The sequence below is a fragment of the Gallinula chloropus genome (assembly GCF_964237585.1).
Source record: "Gallinula chloropus genome assembly, chromosome: 1".
NCBI lineage: Eukaryota > Metazoa > Chordata > Aves > Gruiformes > Rallidae > Gallinula > Gallinula chloropus.
This window is the reverse complement of record NC_140085.1, coordinates 141,110,996-141,128,278: the sequence shown is the minus strand read 5'-3', so window position 1 is coordinate 141,128,278 and position 17,283 is coordinate 141,110,996. Positions and strand designations below refer to the sequence as shown.

General features: G+C 47.0%; 1 protein-coding gene across 1 annotated transcript in view; it reads right to left on the bottom strand.

Moving 5' to 3' along the window:
- The window catches only part of SLC9A7 (solute carrier family 9 member A7), a gene marked incomplete at its 5' end in the record, with an annotated part of 72,837 nt that extends 59,129 nt beyond the window's left edge, over positions 1-13,708 (bottom strand). Inside the window, one exon of the mRNA XM_084279534.1 lies at positions 13,441-13,708. Coding sequence (XP_084135660.1) covers positions 13,441-13,708 — 268 coding nt within the window. The remainder of the gene's footprint in view (positions 1-13,440) is intronic.
- Between the last annotated feature and the right edge of the window lie 3,575 nt (positions 13,709-17,283).

Below are 17,283 nucleotides of genomic sequence, written 5' to 3'. Positions count from 1 at the left end.
TTCTGGCATTGGTAGGAAAAAAAACAACCCAAACATTTCCACACGTAAAACTAAGTTTACTAAATCAAACATAAATACTGTTTCAAGTCAGTTGAAGCATCGGAAAAGTGTCTCCCTGGACAGATAGAGAACATTACACTAGAACAGGCCAGCCTGGACAGCAAGCAATTCAACTCTACAGGGTAGATGTTGTACGTGGGTGCACACAAGCGGGTCAGAAATGCAACCAGTTCAAGGACCTCAAGTGTCCAGAAAACACCATGCATATATTGCATCATTTGGATCCTGACACTTGGCCATCACTGCAAAAGCTGGCAGCTTTTGTTCTGAAGCACTGCCCTTTTCTGGGGTTAAGGGTTCTGAAGAGCTCACTAAAAGGTTCACTAAAAGACTATTTTTGACAATTCTGTTATAATCCAGTGTTACAAATTCAGTTAATTTCCTCACTGACCATTCCAAGAAAATTCTGTAACATAACCCTGGTAAGCAGTCACCTGTTGTCTAAGTTATCTTCTCATAGCTGAGCAGCCTGTGCTTTGCCCATGAGTCAAACTTTAAGACAAGTAGCTCTTCCTTTTGACACAGTTTATTAAGCAAGTTAAATAATGTGAGCTTAATTCTTGTTATAATTAAGTATTCACAGAGACAGTGGCATCTTTACCTCTCACTTTGCAAAAACACTGATTCATATAGCATTAATTTAAAAAATCTAAAACAATACCCAGGAGGACAGCTAAGAACACATCAACAAAGCCAGGGAGAGTCAAGGAAAAACATTACAATGCAAACAGCCTGAGTTTAATCTGAAAACAAATTGTGCCTTGAGAAGCCAAACATCAACGGGGTCAACGTTGCAATGAAAGCCTGGACTGTAGCTATGCAGAGATATGGGAATTAATATCTTTTTTTATATGTCACCTACAAAGAACCTGCATGATTTAAACAGCTCCCAAGTGAAGACAAGATCATTTCAGGAGTGCTTGAGGAGCCAGCATGAGCAATGCAGGAGACTCTGGTAGCAGGAGGACAAAATACGACATGACAAGTTATTTCAGCGATTCTGAGCTTGATCAAATTCCCACATGTTCCCAACAGGCAGGGTAGAGAAGTGATAAAAGACTTTGTAGTTCAGCCTAGAGGGTGGGAAATAGGTCTCATACACAGAGAAGAATCCACTTTGTCAATGCTGAGATAAGGTATTGGATGGACCTTGGGGAGAAGTGGAGAAGCAACAAGGAAAGAGGTTTAGGTGATTTCTACCAAAAAAAAAAAAAAAAGTGGTCAGGCAGAGTAAATATAGTACTTCTTCCAGGAGAGCTAAAATATAAGACCACAAAAGAATAGTCAAACCCATGGGAACCACTGGAGGTTAAGATTTATAAGCACCCCCATTTAGGGGAGGGGCTCTGTCAAATGTACACTCATGGAACGCAAAGTTTCCCCTCTCCCAAATTAGGATTGACAGAACACTTGTGTATCTGACATCACAAATGCCTGGTGCAATAAGAAGATCAGGTATTTGTATCTCAAGTACAAAGACCAAGAAATGTAACTGTCTTATGTTTTACATTTTGGAAGAGATCCCAAAACCATTAGGGTCAAAACCCAAAAGTGTTGAAATACACACACTCAGGCATCTGCCAGTAACAGCAATAAACTCTTTTTATGGTTCTCCGAGGCTAATGTACAGAAAAGGGGGCCCTCATCAAGTACTAGGTATCACCAAGATATCTCTGCTGACATTTCTCCATGTCATGCAGGCACACATAAAAACCGAATGCACCACAATTATATTTAGTCACTGCAGCTTAACAAGCAGGTCACCATCAGGAATCTCTCACTAGCTCTTCAGTCATGCAGAGCTGAGGAAGAGACTAATTTTATGTCCATGAATCTCTGTAAAAGAATATAATTAGGAGTATGGTCACCCACTAGATATTTTGGAAGCCCAAGAAGTCTGTGTATGATGTAAGGAGGCTTCTTCACTCCAAGAGAGAGACTGGGGAGCAGCAAACTCCCTGAGAACTTGGTAAGTCAGAATGTCAGAGAAAAATTAGAACTGGTACATAAACGCCATCTTCCCATTCAGGCTCCTGAAGTCTGAACCATGTGTCTGGGACTGAGTAAATAAACACATTTAGCATGGCCAGCAGGACTAGGGAAGTCATGTACATGACTCTGCCAAGGCCACACTTCAACTGCTGCATTCAGTTTTGGGCCCCTCTCTACAAGAGGGCATCGAGGCCCTGGAGCATGTCCAGAGAGGGCAATGAAGCTGGTGAAGGGTCTGGAGTAGAAGTCTTCATGAGGAGTAGCTGAGGGAACTGGGGTTGTTTAGGCTGGAGAAAAGGAGGCTGAAGGGACACTTTCTCACACTCTACAACTACCTGAAAGGATGTTGTAGCGAGGTGGATGTTACTTGGGAGAAGAGACAAACAAAAGATAGGATGAGAGGAAATGGCCTCAAGCTGCATCAGAAGAGGTTTAGATTGGCTATTAGGAAAATTTCTTCACTGAAAGGGTTGCCAAGCTTTGGAACAGGCTGCCCATAGAAGTGGTAGAGTCACCATCCCTGGAAGTGTTCATAAAACACATAGACATGGCACTTGGAAGCATGGTTTAGTATATACAGTGATGTTGGGTTAACAGACTTAATGATCTTGGAGGTCTTTTCCAACCTTAAAGACTCTATGATTGCTCTAACACATGTGAACATAATTGAAAAAAGGTTAAAAGTTTCTAGAGATAAAAATCTACTTCATAAAATATTTGCCAAGTTAGATACACTGCTGTGCAGAGGAAAAACAATAATGGTTTAGCTGATATGCTCTACTGGCACCTGCTTGCCCATATGAAAGTCTACTCAATAGTTAAGATCACTTCCCTTTTACCATCATGTCTTTACCCCCTTCTGAGAACTATTTACTGTACAACAGTGTCTGGTAGGAATACAATCCCTGCAAGACACTAACATTGCAGATAGGTATGACAAAAACATACCTTCTGTGCTGTGCAGCAGTCAACTGCCATAGTATAGAGCTTCAAGACAAGCTGAGAAGCTTTAGTGTTCGTTTCAATTCTGTGAGCCAGGAAAGGAACCTACCTTGCCAGACATGTCTGCAGGAGGTCACATACAGTCACTCTCCTCTACTCTTGACATACAACATTTTTTTGGTGCTGTAATTCAATACTGTCCCAGGAGGAACAATCAGGTGCTATGTCCACAACAAGAATAAGCCTTTACACAAGCTTTCTTCCTCCATGCTTATTCCTATATTTTCCAGCCACTGCAGAACTGGTGAAGCCAACCCCACACACTGCTCCATGTCTCCTATGAATGACCCTTCCACCTCAGGTGGTGTATCCCTCCCAACTAGCCAAGGAGATCCCTACAGGTGCAGTCCAAACTCCTCTATTGAATGCAACCTCTAAAGGCTACTTCGAGTCAATTACATAGCAAAGCTAAGAGCCAGAAGGAACAAGGGGGTATTTAGGGCCAAGAATAACAAGTTTAAATATGGTCTCTACTAGCAAACACAAATAAAGCATCAATTGTATTCTCTCTCTCAACCACTTTAGGTTATCAACCTCACTGCTCACACACAGACAAGCAAATACAGGATCAATTAGGGGGAACCTTGCTCGGTCTTTGATGATTGCCGTTATGTGAAAAAGCCAACCCAGGTCACTTTCAAACATGCCCAGATGAGGGCTCTACTTCTCCAAATGTTTTTTTTTTTCCCCTTAATATTTCATAGTGTATAAAAGTAGAATTATTAGCATTTCACCTATAAAAACAGATAGGTCCTAAGATAGAGGGACTGCGTTCTCCAGCCTCAGCTGAGTTTTGGTGTGTCCAGCTCCACAGCGGTTGACTTGTATGTTCCACAAAGGCTGAAAGGCAAATTCTCTAGCTGCAGAACAAGGTAGGTTCCACAGCTAAACACTAAGGTGGCAATTTGAAGAAGAACAGTCAAGTCATCTCATGGATAAGGAAACTATTCCCAAAAGGAAGGCCATTACACAGTCAGCAAGCATAATGAAGACTGACGTGAAGGAAAGAGCAAATAGGAAGGATTGTGCAGCAGTAAAACAGCAGCAGACACATATACGATGCTTTAAAAGCGGGTCCCCTTGATATTAAGTGCTAAGAAGGGAGGGGTAATTTCTCAGAATTAGCGTGAAAACCAGACAGTATCCATTCTAATTGATTCAAAGAGTATAAATCAAAAGCTCATCATGTATCATGTCCCACAAGGATCTTTAAGCTATCATCAGTTATAACATCTTTCTATTAGTACCTTATATTCAAAGCAATGGCAAAGGTTAACAGTAGTTTTCATATTTAATCTAGTTCTTGAATTAATGGGATATCATCTCAGAAGCAATGACTACACTCCCAGTGTGTCAGCCCCGATGGTGACCACAGACTGCCCTGCTGCAGAGCCTCACACACAAAGGGGACACCAAGCCACACGAGCAGCTTTCTCTTCAGCTAGCTGGTGACGGTTCAGAGTCACAGGTGCATGCACACACAGCCAGCACGTTGAAGACTGTCATCTTATGCGCAGACAAGTTAATTGCATTTTAGAACACATTTATACTGTGATCCTTTGTTTCCACTTTTTTTTTTTTTTGTTAAGAATAGTCCCCCAATTTCATAAAGAAAGAGCAGAAGAACAAGTCAAAAAGCATCCACTTAAAAAAAAAATCCCCTCGGTACTAATTATTGGTTTTAAGCAAGTGAGAAGGGAAGACAACTGTGGAGAGGCATAGCATTCAGACTAAGCACTCCACTTTATTTATAAATTTTCCACAAAGGCAGCACACCAAGGTGTCCATCAGACCCACAGCTCTGCTGTTCAGAATATCCTCTCCCAAGGGAGCGGGGGTTGGACCCGATGATCTCCCGAGGTCCTTTCCAACCCCTACAACTCTGTGATTCTGTGATTCTTACAAGGTAAGAGAGGATGAACTAGTCATACACTCATTACATGTACTTGAAAGTTTGCTCCTGGTATTTCTGGGGCCTCCAGCTGCCTTGGAAACCATTTTCCAAAGACCTATTCTGATAAGGCAAGGGTATTTTGAAAAAGACTACAAGCAGAGAGAACAGCAGCTACGGAGAAGCAGCCCAGACTGCATCAGACCTGCAAGCCCCACCAGCCTAGCTTTACGGGCAGGACCCGCAGTGCTGGCAGAGCTACCCCATGGCTGGGCCACCCAAGGGTAGCAAGCCAAGCCCACGGACACTTACCTCCTGGCAGCAGTGCTGCACCTCCTAGAGCTTTGCTGGGACAGACCGACCTGGTAGGGGTGTGACCTTTTCCCGTGCATCACCCACAGAGAGAGCTGTGATGAGAAATGCAGAGCTTAAACCTGGCCTTCAAAAATGAACTTGAATCACAGAATTGTAGGGGTTGGAAGGGACCTCGGGAGATCATTGGGTCCAACCCCCAAATATGGGTGCCAGAAAAGAAGCACAGGAACTATGCACCTCCCTGGCTGAGAGCACAGCGCATCTCCTCTACTCTGACTGAGGGGGAACCTTCAACTACTGTTCCCTGATAAACAAAGAACCAAACCAAAACCCATCCACAAACAGCTTCTTCCATCGTTGCTTTCAAGGGCCTTTAGGCACTTCTAGAGTAAAGTGAATTGTCTGATTTAAGGGCATTAAAAAAAAAAGCAATTTTATGCTATTTCTCTTTTCTCCCTTCACACTCAGTTAATTGCAGGCTGAAGTGCTTCTTAATAGGGGGAAGAAAAGCAGTGCATTTGAGCTAAATTACCCATCTCTAGCAGGCACAGAAAAGATCTGATCTGCTGAGAGCGAGCACGTATTTTTTACAAGGCTGGTGAAAACCCCTTCAAGATAAACACCCTTCTAAAAAAAATAATTGCTTGTATCACATCTTTTCAATACAGACACCACTTAGTCTAAAGCAGGGGAGAGAAAGGCTACATTCGGTATTAAATACAGATAAAGCATTAATCCCAAGTCACAAATAAGGACTCGGTTAAAAAAGAAAGATAAAGAAAAATATCTACAAGCTGGTATTTCTGGCTGTCAGAGAGGAGACAACAGCCCTGAGTTACACACTGAGGCTGTCTCCTGAACACGCAGGGAGAGCTCTGCAGCTCACTGCTGGACTCTCAGCAGTCAGCATGTGAGCAAGGCAAAGGCATCCACTGCACAAAGCACCTGTGAAAGGGCTGGACAGCTTCAGGTGTCCTGTAACACACTGTAGCTCTGAGGTTGGCCTTGGTTTTTATTTAAATGATGGCTGACCTGTGGTTCCTGCTTCATATTTCTGTTTTCTAGATCAGTAGGGGCATGGATACTGCCACCTCTACTTAATGGAGAGAATGGTTGTTCAGATAGCAGGGGATGGGGGTTGGAAATCTCTCCCTACCAAAAGCAAGGGAAAGGTTTCACTCAGCTCTTTAAAATGTGGTCTTGAACTACTCTGTAGAGTGGGTTGGTAGGGACAGGCCAACTTTCAGAAGGAAGGATGGGGAATAAGGGTGACCAAGTGCCTACAAAGTGAGGTTTGTGGGGACAGGTGACACATGGAGGAGCATAACTAACTCACTTTTCTGTCACAGAGAATAGAGCCTTCCTATCACTGATTCCAGAGCTATCAGTGAGTGCTCCCAACTTGGAGGCAAGGTCAGTTCCTTGAGAAGGGAGAGTTTGGGCCCCAGCAAGTCAGAGGCAAGGCTTATGCCTGTTCCCAGCCGTATCAGCTTTGCTGACAGTAGGTGCTGGGAACACACACAGCAGAAAACTTTAGAGTTCCCACCTCTGTTAGTGAGCCCAGGAGATGCAGTAGTTTATAAAGGTGTTTCACAGGTTGCACCTAAATGCTGCCCAGGACTTGCTGTACAGATGAGCCAAGGTCACTTCCAAAAGCACTCTGTGGTGTGTCTAATTGCTTGGGTTGAAGGAGACTTCAGCCTCAAGATGATCTAATTTTTCCATAGCATAGAAAGTGGGAAAAACATGCAAAAAATACTGCAGAATGCAGAGCTAGTATCACTTTGGTTCAGCACAACTTCTTCTTCTTTTTTTTTAATTAAACATAGGAAAGAACAATGTCCAAACTGTTTGTTTTGGTTTGCATAAGGCATAAGTCAACACAACATTGTGAAGCCCAGAGAGAAGTTTATGCACCAGTTGCTACACAGACTTTTCTTAACATAGCCAAGGAAATGCTCCCTATCAGCCTTCCATGATCATCCATAAAACCAAGGCCTAACTTACCAAAGGGAAAGGAGGCAGCTGAAAACCTGATGTGTCCCAGCCACTTCCTCCCCAAAGCATACAGAGGCTCAGGTACTGAGTGCCTCTTTGGGGCCACCAGCAGCACCTGAGAAGCAGCTTTGGGCATCTTGTAAAGTCTGAGATCTTTTATACACTCCCTCACCATCCCCTTTCACTCTTCTCACCTGCATTAAGAGCAGAAGCTACTAGGGGAGTTGGAGATGCTCTACCTCTACAGAGGAGCTCAATTGTCAAGGAACCTACCTCTTGTGCTTTAGGTAGGTTCCTTGCATGACCTGTTTAGAGTCATATTTGTATTGCAAGGCAGAAAAAACCCCACAACCACCAAACCAAACCAGACTACACCACACAAGTGGCTGCAAAAAAAAATATCTTCAAATCTTCTGAAGAGGACGAAAGAAAACCTCAGGCTCCTACATGATGCAGACAAGAGCAATAGCATGCTGCTGAACCATCTCACTGCCTGACAACAAGTTTGTGCAACAGAGATCAGTTTTCCTACCCTCAGTTCAGCACACTCCTACCAACACAACCTGCAGCAGGCAGGCACACGCGTGGGCTCTGCGACATGGCAGAACTGTCAGCTGGTTGTGATAACTTTCTAATTCAGCTGAGAATTATGGTGTGTGCAGAGGGATACCTTCCCCTTCAGCCTCCAGATGGTTCCTACAACTGTGGTGCTGCTGGGCAGGACTAGCTTTAACAGACATTTATGTCACCATAGGCTTCCTCAGTAGAGGAAATCCAGGGTTGCCATTCCTCTCTTCTTTGGCTCATGCTGGTGATTGATGCTGATTTGATTGGGGGAGGGAGGGAGGGTGTGTGGAAATCCCATGAAGCTGATAAAAAATATAAAAAGGAAGTAATTATTCTTAATTGCTACTAAAACCACCAACCTCCCTGAAAAAACAAAACCCCTCACAAAAAAAGAAAAATCACTGCTCTGAAGACTGCATCTGAACTGTACTCCAAAGACAGTTCAGAAACCTTAGCTGTTTATGAGCGATCCAACTACCCCACCTGAAGAAGAAATCTGAAATACAGCTAGGTTAATAACAGAAATACAGTGTTTCTTCCAAAGATCTCTCACAAGACAAACTGTAAGTTGTACCTACTCGCAGGCTGCAAAGCAAGCCTTACAGACAAGATCTGCAGTTCAATTAAAACGGCCTAGGCAGTCAGCAACTCGAGCAAGACTCATTTTGAAAGCCTGTAACCAAGTGATTCAAAAAGAGTATCGAGGAAGAACAAGGAAGTTGCCAGAGAAAGGGTAGCATGCTCAAAACCACGTGCTCAGACTTATTCTCCTACCTTGAGCATTAGAAGGTTTATGTGAAAGTGGCTTGTAAAATACCAACACTGCCGTCATTTTGATGGCCACAGAGATGCATTAAGTCATCTCTAGCGTGTCTGGAGACTCGAATTGTAACAGAGAGCACTGCAGCCAGCTGAGCTAAAAATAGGCCTCTTCTGTATGTATTCTGTGGGTACAGAAACTGAGCCTGATACAGAATATTTCAGAACCAATCTAATATTTTTTACCCTGAACATTTACCTTCTTCACTCATTTGTGATCCACAAAAAGTAATAGAAGTTTTATGTGCCTCTTTGTACACTGCTTTTCTTTCTCTCTATCCAAGTCCAGTTTTGCTCTTATTTTTACCTTCAGCACAAGCATGAGGCCCCCAGCCAGTTTCAGAGCAAGCCCACAGCTGAGAAGGTACCTGATAGGACCGACATCTGTGCTGATAGGTGGGATGCCAGTTCACCAAATTATCACTTATGAAAAGGGACAAACTAATTGCCTAATAGGAGTGATACCAGGGGATCCGCTGAAACCCGCCTACACATCCAGCTCTTTAGCAGAGAGCTGGGGAGCCACCATCACCTCTTAACCCCAAACTCACTTCTGACCTGTCAAAGTGCCCTGTGGCTCCTTACCACACGGGGATGGTTCTCAGCAGGGAGCAAAGCAGCCTGCCAAACACGGAGTAGCTATATACAGTTGAATGCCTTCAGGAAAAGCACAGCTCAGAACACTTTACCCTTGGTACTGGGACCAGTGCAAAGAAAAGCAGCCATCATGATGATTGTTTGCAACCTGGTGTACGTGTGTCAGCAAAGCCTCAATTCCCTAATTGTTCTGTTGTGGGTTGTTCATTGTTCTTCATGTTGTTTGGTTTCTTAATTGCTCCATAATGACTTGCATTGGTTATTACTGTTGCTAGAGCAGCTGCAGGACATTTGCCCCATGCAAGTATTTAACTTCCACAGAGCAACACCCTTGTTACAGTTTCAAGACCAGATGCAACATATTTAGCACTTTATGAGACAAAAGCATCTTGTGGAATTACCTGAGCACAATCACAGTGTGATGGCACTGTGCAGAATCAATTCAAATCATCACCATGTCTGAACCTGCAGCTTCAGGTGTAGAATATTTTATGGCATTTCAAAAAAAAAAAAAGTAAGTCCCTTTCTCTTTCACACATATAATGAGGGCTAACCCACGTGGCTGAGGTCACATTGCTCCATAAATATTATTTCTGAAGTTGCACATCACAAAAAAAAAAAAAGTACAGCACTAAGTCATTAAACACACTTAATGTAAACTTCATGTTATCTCATATCTTAACCAGTGTATCCAGAGAGAGATACTTAACACATCAGAATAATACAGACAAGCAGCAACTGTCTGTTGAAAGGACAGTGCAGGAAATAAGGAACATGAAAAGATGACATAATGACTTTTTAATCTTCAACCGAAGCAGCTAGCATGATGAAGTTATCTAAAACACAGCAAGAGCCTGGATGCAGCAGTAGCCTTTGTTCTGTTGAGGTCTGGATAATTAGACCACCATACTGAAACTGTCTGGCAAGACAGATGCCTCCCATTCAACGGGCAGCAGAAAACACACTGCTCCAAGCCTGGAAGAAACGCAAACCTTGGCAGCATCAGCAGTACTTGGGCCACAGATCTTTTTAGCTGAGTAAAACACATACTGCTTTTAACAGAAACACGATCTGAATCGTCATGAGAGTAGAACAGGATGCGCTGGTATCTGGGTTCCCAGAAAAAGATAAGTGAGAAGCGTCGGTTGGAGGCAGCCTCCCCACTCGCTGTTTCAAGCCAGTGTCACGCTACTCGATGCCTACTGCGCTCAAAGGAAAGAGGTTTCCTTGCACACGGCTGTAAACCAACGTGGTTAGATAAGAAAAAACACAAGTCCAGCTCCATCACCTCTTTTTAAAGGGTGAAAGAAGCAAACAATCATCATCAAGGCCTCCAGTTCTAACTGGCTCAGGTCAAACATGTATTTGATCTAATAACATCATTCAAAGGTTCACCACTTTTTTTTGGGAGGCAGGGTTTAGGTGCAACAAGCCAGATTTTCTAGGTCATTGTCTCCATGATAAAAATTAATAGGCAGTGAAGTGCTAGCTTACTTCTGTAAACAGAAGCCACTTCCTCAGGTAGCACTAAGAACTGCTGTGATAGAAACACTGATTTTTGTTAGAAAAATTGAACACACATGGTACAAGTGCTGTAGACTTGACCATAAAACCACATGAAAGTTACTTAGTGTGCAGAGCTTTGAGAGTACACCAACAACATTGTGAAATACATCCTTATGGTGGCACCTAGACACCCAGAATAGTTTCATGCTAGCTACTTGTGGTTTTAGGACTGCAAATTCTTTGCTTGAAATAAAGACAAATTCCTAAGGCAGTTAAGCCAGACTGATCAAGCTTGGGCATTTTAAATACAGGCACAGCTTGAAAAAAAACATGCGCTTCTCAGATACTACGTTATCAGCAAAAGAGAAACCCATCTCTCAGTTTAACTGCTATCCTTTAAGAGATAAGGGAGAGGAGAAACTCCTGCTTGAAGAACAGAGCCTGTTTATCATAACAGACAGTTACAATGACACTTGCTCTGTTATTTTCTTTGCTCTAAAGGAAGCCTGCAAAGCGCTTCGGTGAAGCCAGGCCTCAGCAGAGCTTTACTGGCATGAGGGCTAACCGTGTTAGAAAGGAACTGAACTCACCAAACACGTTTCTTCTGGCGTTTGCCACAACCTGGCAAGAGCCAGTTGGGGAGGGAGAAGACCATGTCTTTTGGGATACTAGAGGGGCTCATTTAGAAGGTGAGTATGCTGAGCAATGGTCTGTGAAAGCAAAGTGATTTAAGCGAGGGCATACCAAGAAGATTGTTTGAGCCATTTTTTTGGCAGTGCTGCCCGTGGGGCAGAAAGGGCTACAGTGCAGCGCCTTTCTTAACACAAAATTTCAGCACTTGTACATCAAATGGGGAGCCTAGCATCCATTTCATGGATTGGGAACTGGATGTTAGAGTACACTAATTTGAGTTTAATGAGAGGCAGAAATTCTCCAGCTGAACAATTTCTTACTTCCCACACAGCTCATCAAAACGAATACCCAAATGCCCTTGATGCCCTAGTGCTCGTATCGCATATATTAGCACTCCCACACGCACAAGGCTTCCACCATAAAAGTAACCTACCTAAACCACTAGAATGGTCATAAAACACAAATGAACTTTATGAAGGTGACACCACTAGCTTAATAGCTAAACGCCGCCTACAATACAGCCTCACCCTGCCTTTTCCAATCAGCCCACATGCAGCTAATCTACTATCTCCTGAGCACTACCTGGCTGCTAGGCACTATCATGCTTGTGCACAGCATACTCATGTGCCCAGTCGCTAATCTGTCAATCTTCAGCAGCGAGCACGCATGAAACACACAGCAATGCAGCAGAGACATCAGTGACTAAGAGCAAACCGGGATGGTTTAAGAGAAGCATCAGCAGAGGAAAATTCCACTGCTTCGCAGGCGATCACGTAGCTCTCAGGAGCAATAGTACTCATCGGGGAGGACGCAGTTTCCTTTCCCCCCCCTGCCCGTGAGGGCCGAATTTCTCATCTGCGGTTACCCTCATCCACCCCAGCGCTGGGCAGGTGTCTCGCCCTGCCCCTTGGCGCTGTGGCAGCGGCCACTCACCAGCAGACAAATGGTTTATTTCAAACGGGCGGCTGCCCCTCACCGCCAGCGCTCAAAACGCCCCCGAAACACAACCGCGCCAGCTGGCCGAGGAAGGACCGAGCACTCTGCGCCTCACGGCGCGGACTCGCCGGCGGACCCGGCGCCAGCCACCCGTGGTACCGGCACGGAGCCCGGCTCCCCCCGCATCGCCTGCCCCGCAAACGCAGGGGAGAACGCAGCTTCTGCCGGGCGGGTGTGTGTGTGGGGGTTCCTTTCGCTTCGCTCACATCCCCTGGGGAAGGGGGCGGGGTGCAGAGAGGACAAACTCAGCTCCGCGCGGTCCTCGCTCCATCGGGCGGGCTCAGGGCGCCTGGTGTCCCCCGCGGGCGGTCGGTAACCGGCAACCTCACGCCCCCTCCCCGTGAGCGCAGCACGCCAGCAGCCGCCGAGCAAACACCCCCCCCCCCCCCCCCCCCCCGAGCGCCCGAGTTTAAACACGCTCCTTGTCGCACGGCGCGTACGGCGAGGGCGTTGTGGGGTAACGCTTTCCGAAGCCGCTGCCGCTCGGTACTCCGAGCTGCCCGCGGTCCCGCCGGCAAGCTGCCTTTCGGCGGCGGGGAGGGGCTGCTGAAGCGCGGCGCCCCGCCAGCACGGCCGCGCCAGGGCGCACCTTTGCGCAGGGGGCTGCTCTGCGGCCGTATCCCCCCCCCTCCCCCTCCCCCCGCCCCGCGGGACGGCGCCGACGAAGGGAAGGGATCCAGGAGCTCAAACGCTGACGGGTTTTGGCGCGGCGGACTCCCCGTGTCCCCCCGCGGCGTGCGGCCTACCCTGCGCCGCCACCCGCCCGCCCGCCGTGAGGGGGGCGCGAGGCCGCAGCGCCGCCGCCGCACGCCCGCGCCGCACCTCGCCTCGCCTCTCCTCAGGCGGCGGGGGCGCGGCGGCACGGCGGGGGCGCGGCCGAGCACCGGGGCCTGCGAGACACCCCCCGCACCACCACCACCACCTCCGCCGCTACCGGCACCCGCCGGGGGTGACACCGGCCCTCAGAGAACCGCCTGCCCGGGGGAGGAGGCGGGGAGCGGGGCCGAGCCGCGGGAGGGCGGCGCTGGCTGAGGCGCGGTGCCGGGGCCCCCGGCGGGACTCACCGTAGATCATGGCCAGGCCGGTCTCGTGGAGGAAGCGGACGCGGCGGTGCTTGAAGAGCCAGATGGTGAGGATGGTGAGGGTGAGGAGCAGGATGAAGGTGAGGAGGCTCACGCTGTCCTGCCGGTGGCTCTCCTCCGCCTCCTTCTCGGTGGCGAGCTCCTCCATGGCGCTGCTACTGCCGCCGCCGCTGGGCTCGGCCGCCCGCAGCCCGCCGGCCGCCAGCAGAAGCAGGAGCGCTGGCAGCCGGCAGCGCAGGGACGGAGCCATGGCTGCGGGCAGGCTGCCGCGGCTCCCCGTCCCAACACCCGCGGCGGCGGCCCGCGGGCACTGCCCACCGCCCGGCCGGCGGGGGAGGGAAGGGGGAGGGACGGGATGGGGAAGGGAGCAGCCCCAGCGCGCAGGAACCCGCCCGCCGCCACCGCCTCCCCTCCGACCCCTTAAAGACGCAGCCCCGCCGACGGCGGCTCCTGTCGAGGACCGTCTGCCGGCACAACGTAGTGTTGGTGTGTTCCCTTCCCCGCCCCGACCGCCCCTCTCGGCGGAGGGGAGGCGGCGGGAGGTGTTACGGCGGGTGAGAGCCGCCCCATCCAGCCCCGGAGCCCGTTTTGCTTCGGGAACTCCCGGTGCCGCCTCGGGCAGCACTGAGGCTGCGGTCTGCGTCCCGCTCTCGGTCCCGGTCTCCCCGCGTCGCCCAGCGAGGCGGTGAGCTGCTCTTACGCGGGTGCGGGAGTGGAAACCATCATCAGCCTGGAACCCGCTCAGCCCTTGTCCGGGACCGAGCTTGGCCAGGAGCTGACAGGCTCTATGAAACCTGGAAGGCAATAAACGACTCGCTGGTGCTATGCGTCTCTCTGATGTGGCAAAAGCTCTCCCCAAAGAGTGAAAAATACACTCACTTGAGTGTTTTCCCACGTGGGAATTTTTTTCCTCCAGATACAGGAGAACTTACTAACTGGAAACTGTTAACTTGGGGTTTTCCATCCAAGTACATCATACTGGAGGTTTGCTTCTAGGAAGCAAGACAATTGTAGGAAATTACTAGAGCTTGTCAGTATTTTTCATTTGAGATTTCTTTGCTGAAAAGAAAAAAAAAAGAAATAAAGAGGATCTGCTGACTGTTTTAAAATTACCTCAAGTTGGATGAGAAAAAGAAATGTCACTTTTTGTAAACAAGTAAAAACCAGAACTTTCTACTTTAGCTTTTTCATTTAATGAATCACAAACATTTTTTATTATTATTTTTAAAAGGAATTCCAAGTAAAATGTCTTATTTTAAAGAAATGCAAAATGCTGACAACCTTGGGGGGAGGAGGGGGGAAATTGTTTGGGGTTTTGTGGGTTTTTCATCATTTACAGCAGGGGTGTGCTTTGCCTTCAGCTACCAGAGGAATTCCCTCCCAGTTTCCAGTGGTGGTGTGAGCAGTGCTGACATTCCTCCCTCTGTGGCATTTCTCCAGAATCGTTATTTTCAATCACAACTTCTAACATGTTTTTTTTTTTTGCCATTATTTTGCATACAAATAAAGCAGAATACCTTTGGCCACATGTTTAATGAGTTATACAGCAGATCCTATTTCCTTTAGTGCTGTTCCCTTTCTCAACTGCTGCCTGTATCTGGGGGTGCTCTAGTTACAAGAGTCTCTCTTCCAAACTTTCTCTCCTGCTAGTGGATCTGGAATTGTCTTTTTCATGCATACTTTTATTTAGGAGATTCCTTTTCAGAAACGTTTTCAAGATGACCCTTATGTAAATCCACATTCTTGTTTGTATGGAGTCCTTTTAAACACAGCATTTATGCGACCTTCTCAACAACCTCCAAAATCCGGTATAATTATGTGCAATTACCTTCATATATTTGATTGTGCAGGGCTGAAAGTTTACATCGATAGTGCTGTCGTTTGTAAAGCTCTTAGAGATGAAAAGCATTCATTTGCCCTGAAGACACAGCTCTTAAACCTACATGAACCATCAAAAATTACTGCCTCGAGACTGCCTTACGTTAAACCTCACATTCAAAATTAACATTTCTGGGATAATGAGAGCATTATGCAGCTAAATCCTTATTGTGTATCTTTAGGATATAACAACCTACAGGCCTCACAGAAGACTACAGCTGTGCAGTACAGCACTGAGTGTGTGAAACGTGGAAAAGGTTGTAAAATAATATGCTGAAAGGCAGTAACGGGCTCTGGTTTTGGGGTTTGGGGTTTTTTTTAATTGTGTGCTGCACAGCGCTGGGCAGTCTGTCACAAAGCACACAGCGGCTCTTTTTGAGAAGACAGTTTCCACCTGTGTTGTAATTTCATCTACTTCTCAGCTGAGCTGCAGTCAGGGTCTTAAATTACTTTCCACAAAGTCTTCCGACAGCAACACGTGTTTTATCCCTCAGCATTGGCACAGTTCACTACGCACTGTGCCTCTTGCTCTCCAGGCAACAATGAGAAATATCCAGGCGATTCTTTTAATAGTTAAGCGTAACAGCCCAGTTTTTTGTAGGTTTGTTGTTTTGTTTTTCCCCAACTCAACCATGTTGTTTGTGGAGGAAAGCATTCATCCATAGATTGGCATGTCAGTGCTACCATCAGCACAAGCTTTAAACCTCCACATTCACATTTATGGGTGTTTTCAGTGCTGCCTTGCCCCTGTAGCCTCTGCACGGGTATCTCCTGATCCTAGGAACACCTCCACTGAATCAATCATCAGTAGATACTGCCACAAAACACTGCTAATGAATTAAAAAATTATTTTCACTACTTTTGTGCACAAAACTAGGCACAACTCTCTCTGCAGAGAAGGACCTGGGATCCTGGTTGATGACAGGTTGGCCATGAGCCAGCTGTGTGCCCTGGTGGCTAAGAGAGCCAATGGGATCCTGGGGTGCATCCGGAGGAGTGTGGCCAGCAGGTCAAAGGAGGTGATCCTCCCCCTCTACTCTGCCCTGGTCAGGCCCTACCTGGAGTATTGTGTCCAGTTCTGGGCTCCCTGGTATAAAAAGGACAGGGATCTCCTGGAGAGAGTCCAGAGAAGGGCTACAAAGATAATTAAGGGCCTGGAGCAATGAGGAAATGCTCATTTCCTCACTGAAAGTATGAGGAAAGGCTGAGTGAGCTGGGGCTGTTCAGCCTTGAGAAGACTAAGGGGGGACCTTATTAATGTTTGTAAATATCTGAAGTGTGGGATACAGAGGGAAATGGCCAGCCCCTTTTCAGTGGTCTGTGGGGACAGGACAAGGGGCAATGGCTGCAAGTTGGAGCACAGGAAGTTCCACACCAACATGCGGAAGAACTTTTTCACAGTGAGGGTGACAGAGCCCTGGCACAAGCTGCCCAGGGAGGTGGTGGAGTCTCCTTCTCTGGAGATATTCAAGACCCATCTGGATGCCTATCTCTGCAATATGAGCTGGGGAGCTGCTTTGGCAGGGGGGGTGGACCTGATGATCTCTCAAGGTCCCTTCCAACCCCTACGATTCTGTGATTCTATGAATTCATCCTTGGTCTAGACTATGTGAATGTAACTCTCATACTCAGATTGGTGGTGGAAGTATGATTGTTTCTGTCCTTTTAGGGTGTCAAATTTTAACAGTGATGTTATGAAGTCTTCCTCAACTCAGTGCTCCTTCTGATACATTGTTGCCAGGGAATTTGGTCAGCATGGTATATTTGATTCATGCAGGCCAAAGTGTGCTGCCTCTGTACACTCATGGGTTGGAATCAAGGTGCATGAATAGTTTAACTGATTTAAACAGGATCATCTGGAGTGTATCAAATAAGATAAAAGTTATCAAGTCCAGCTGCATCCTTGTAAGAGAGCCCTGCTTACACAGCTCGAATCCTTACAGAGGT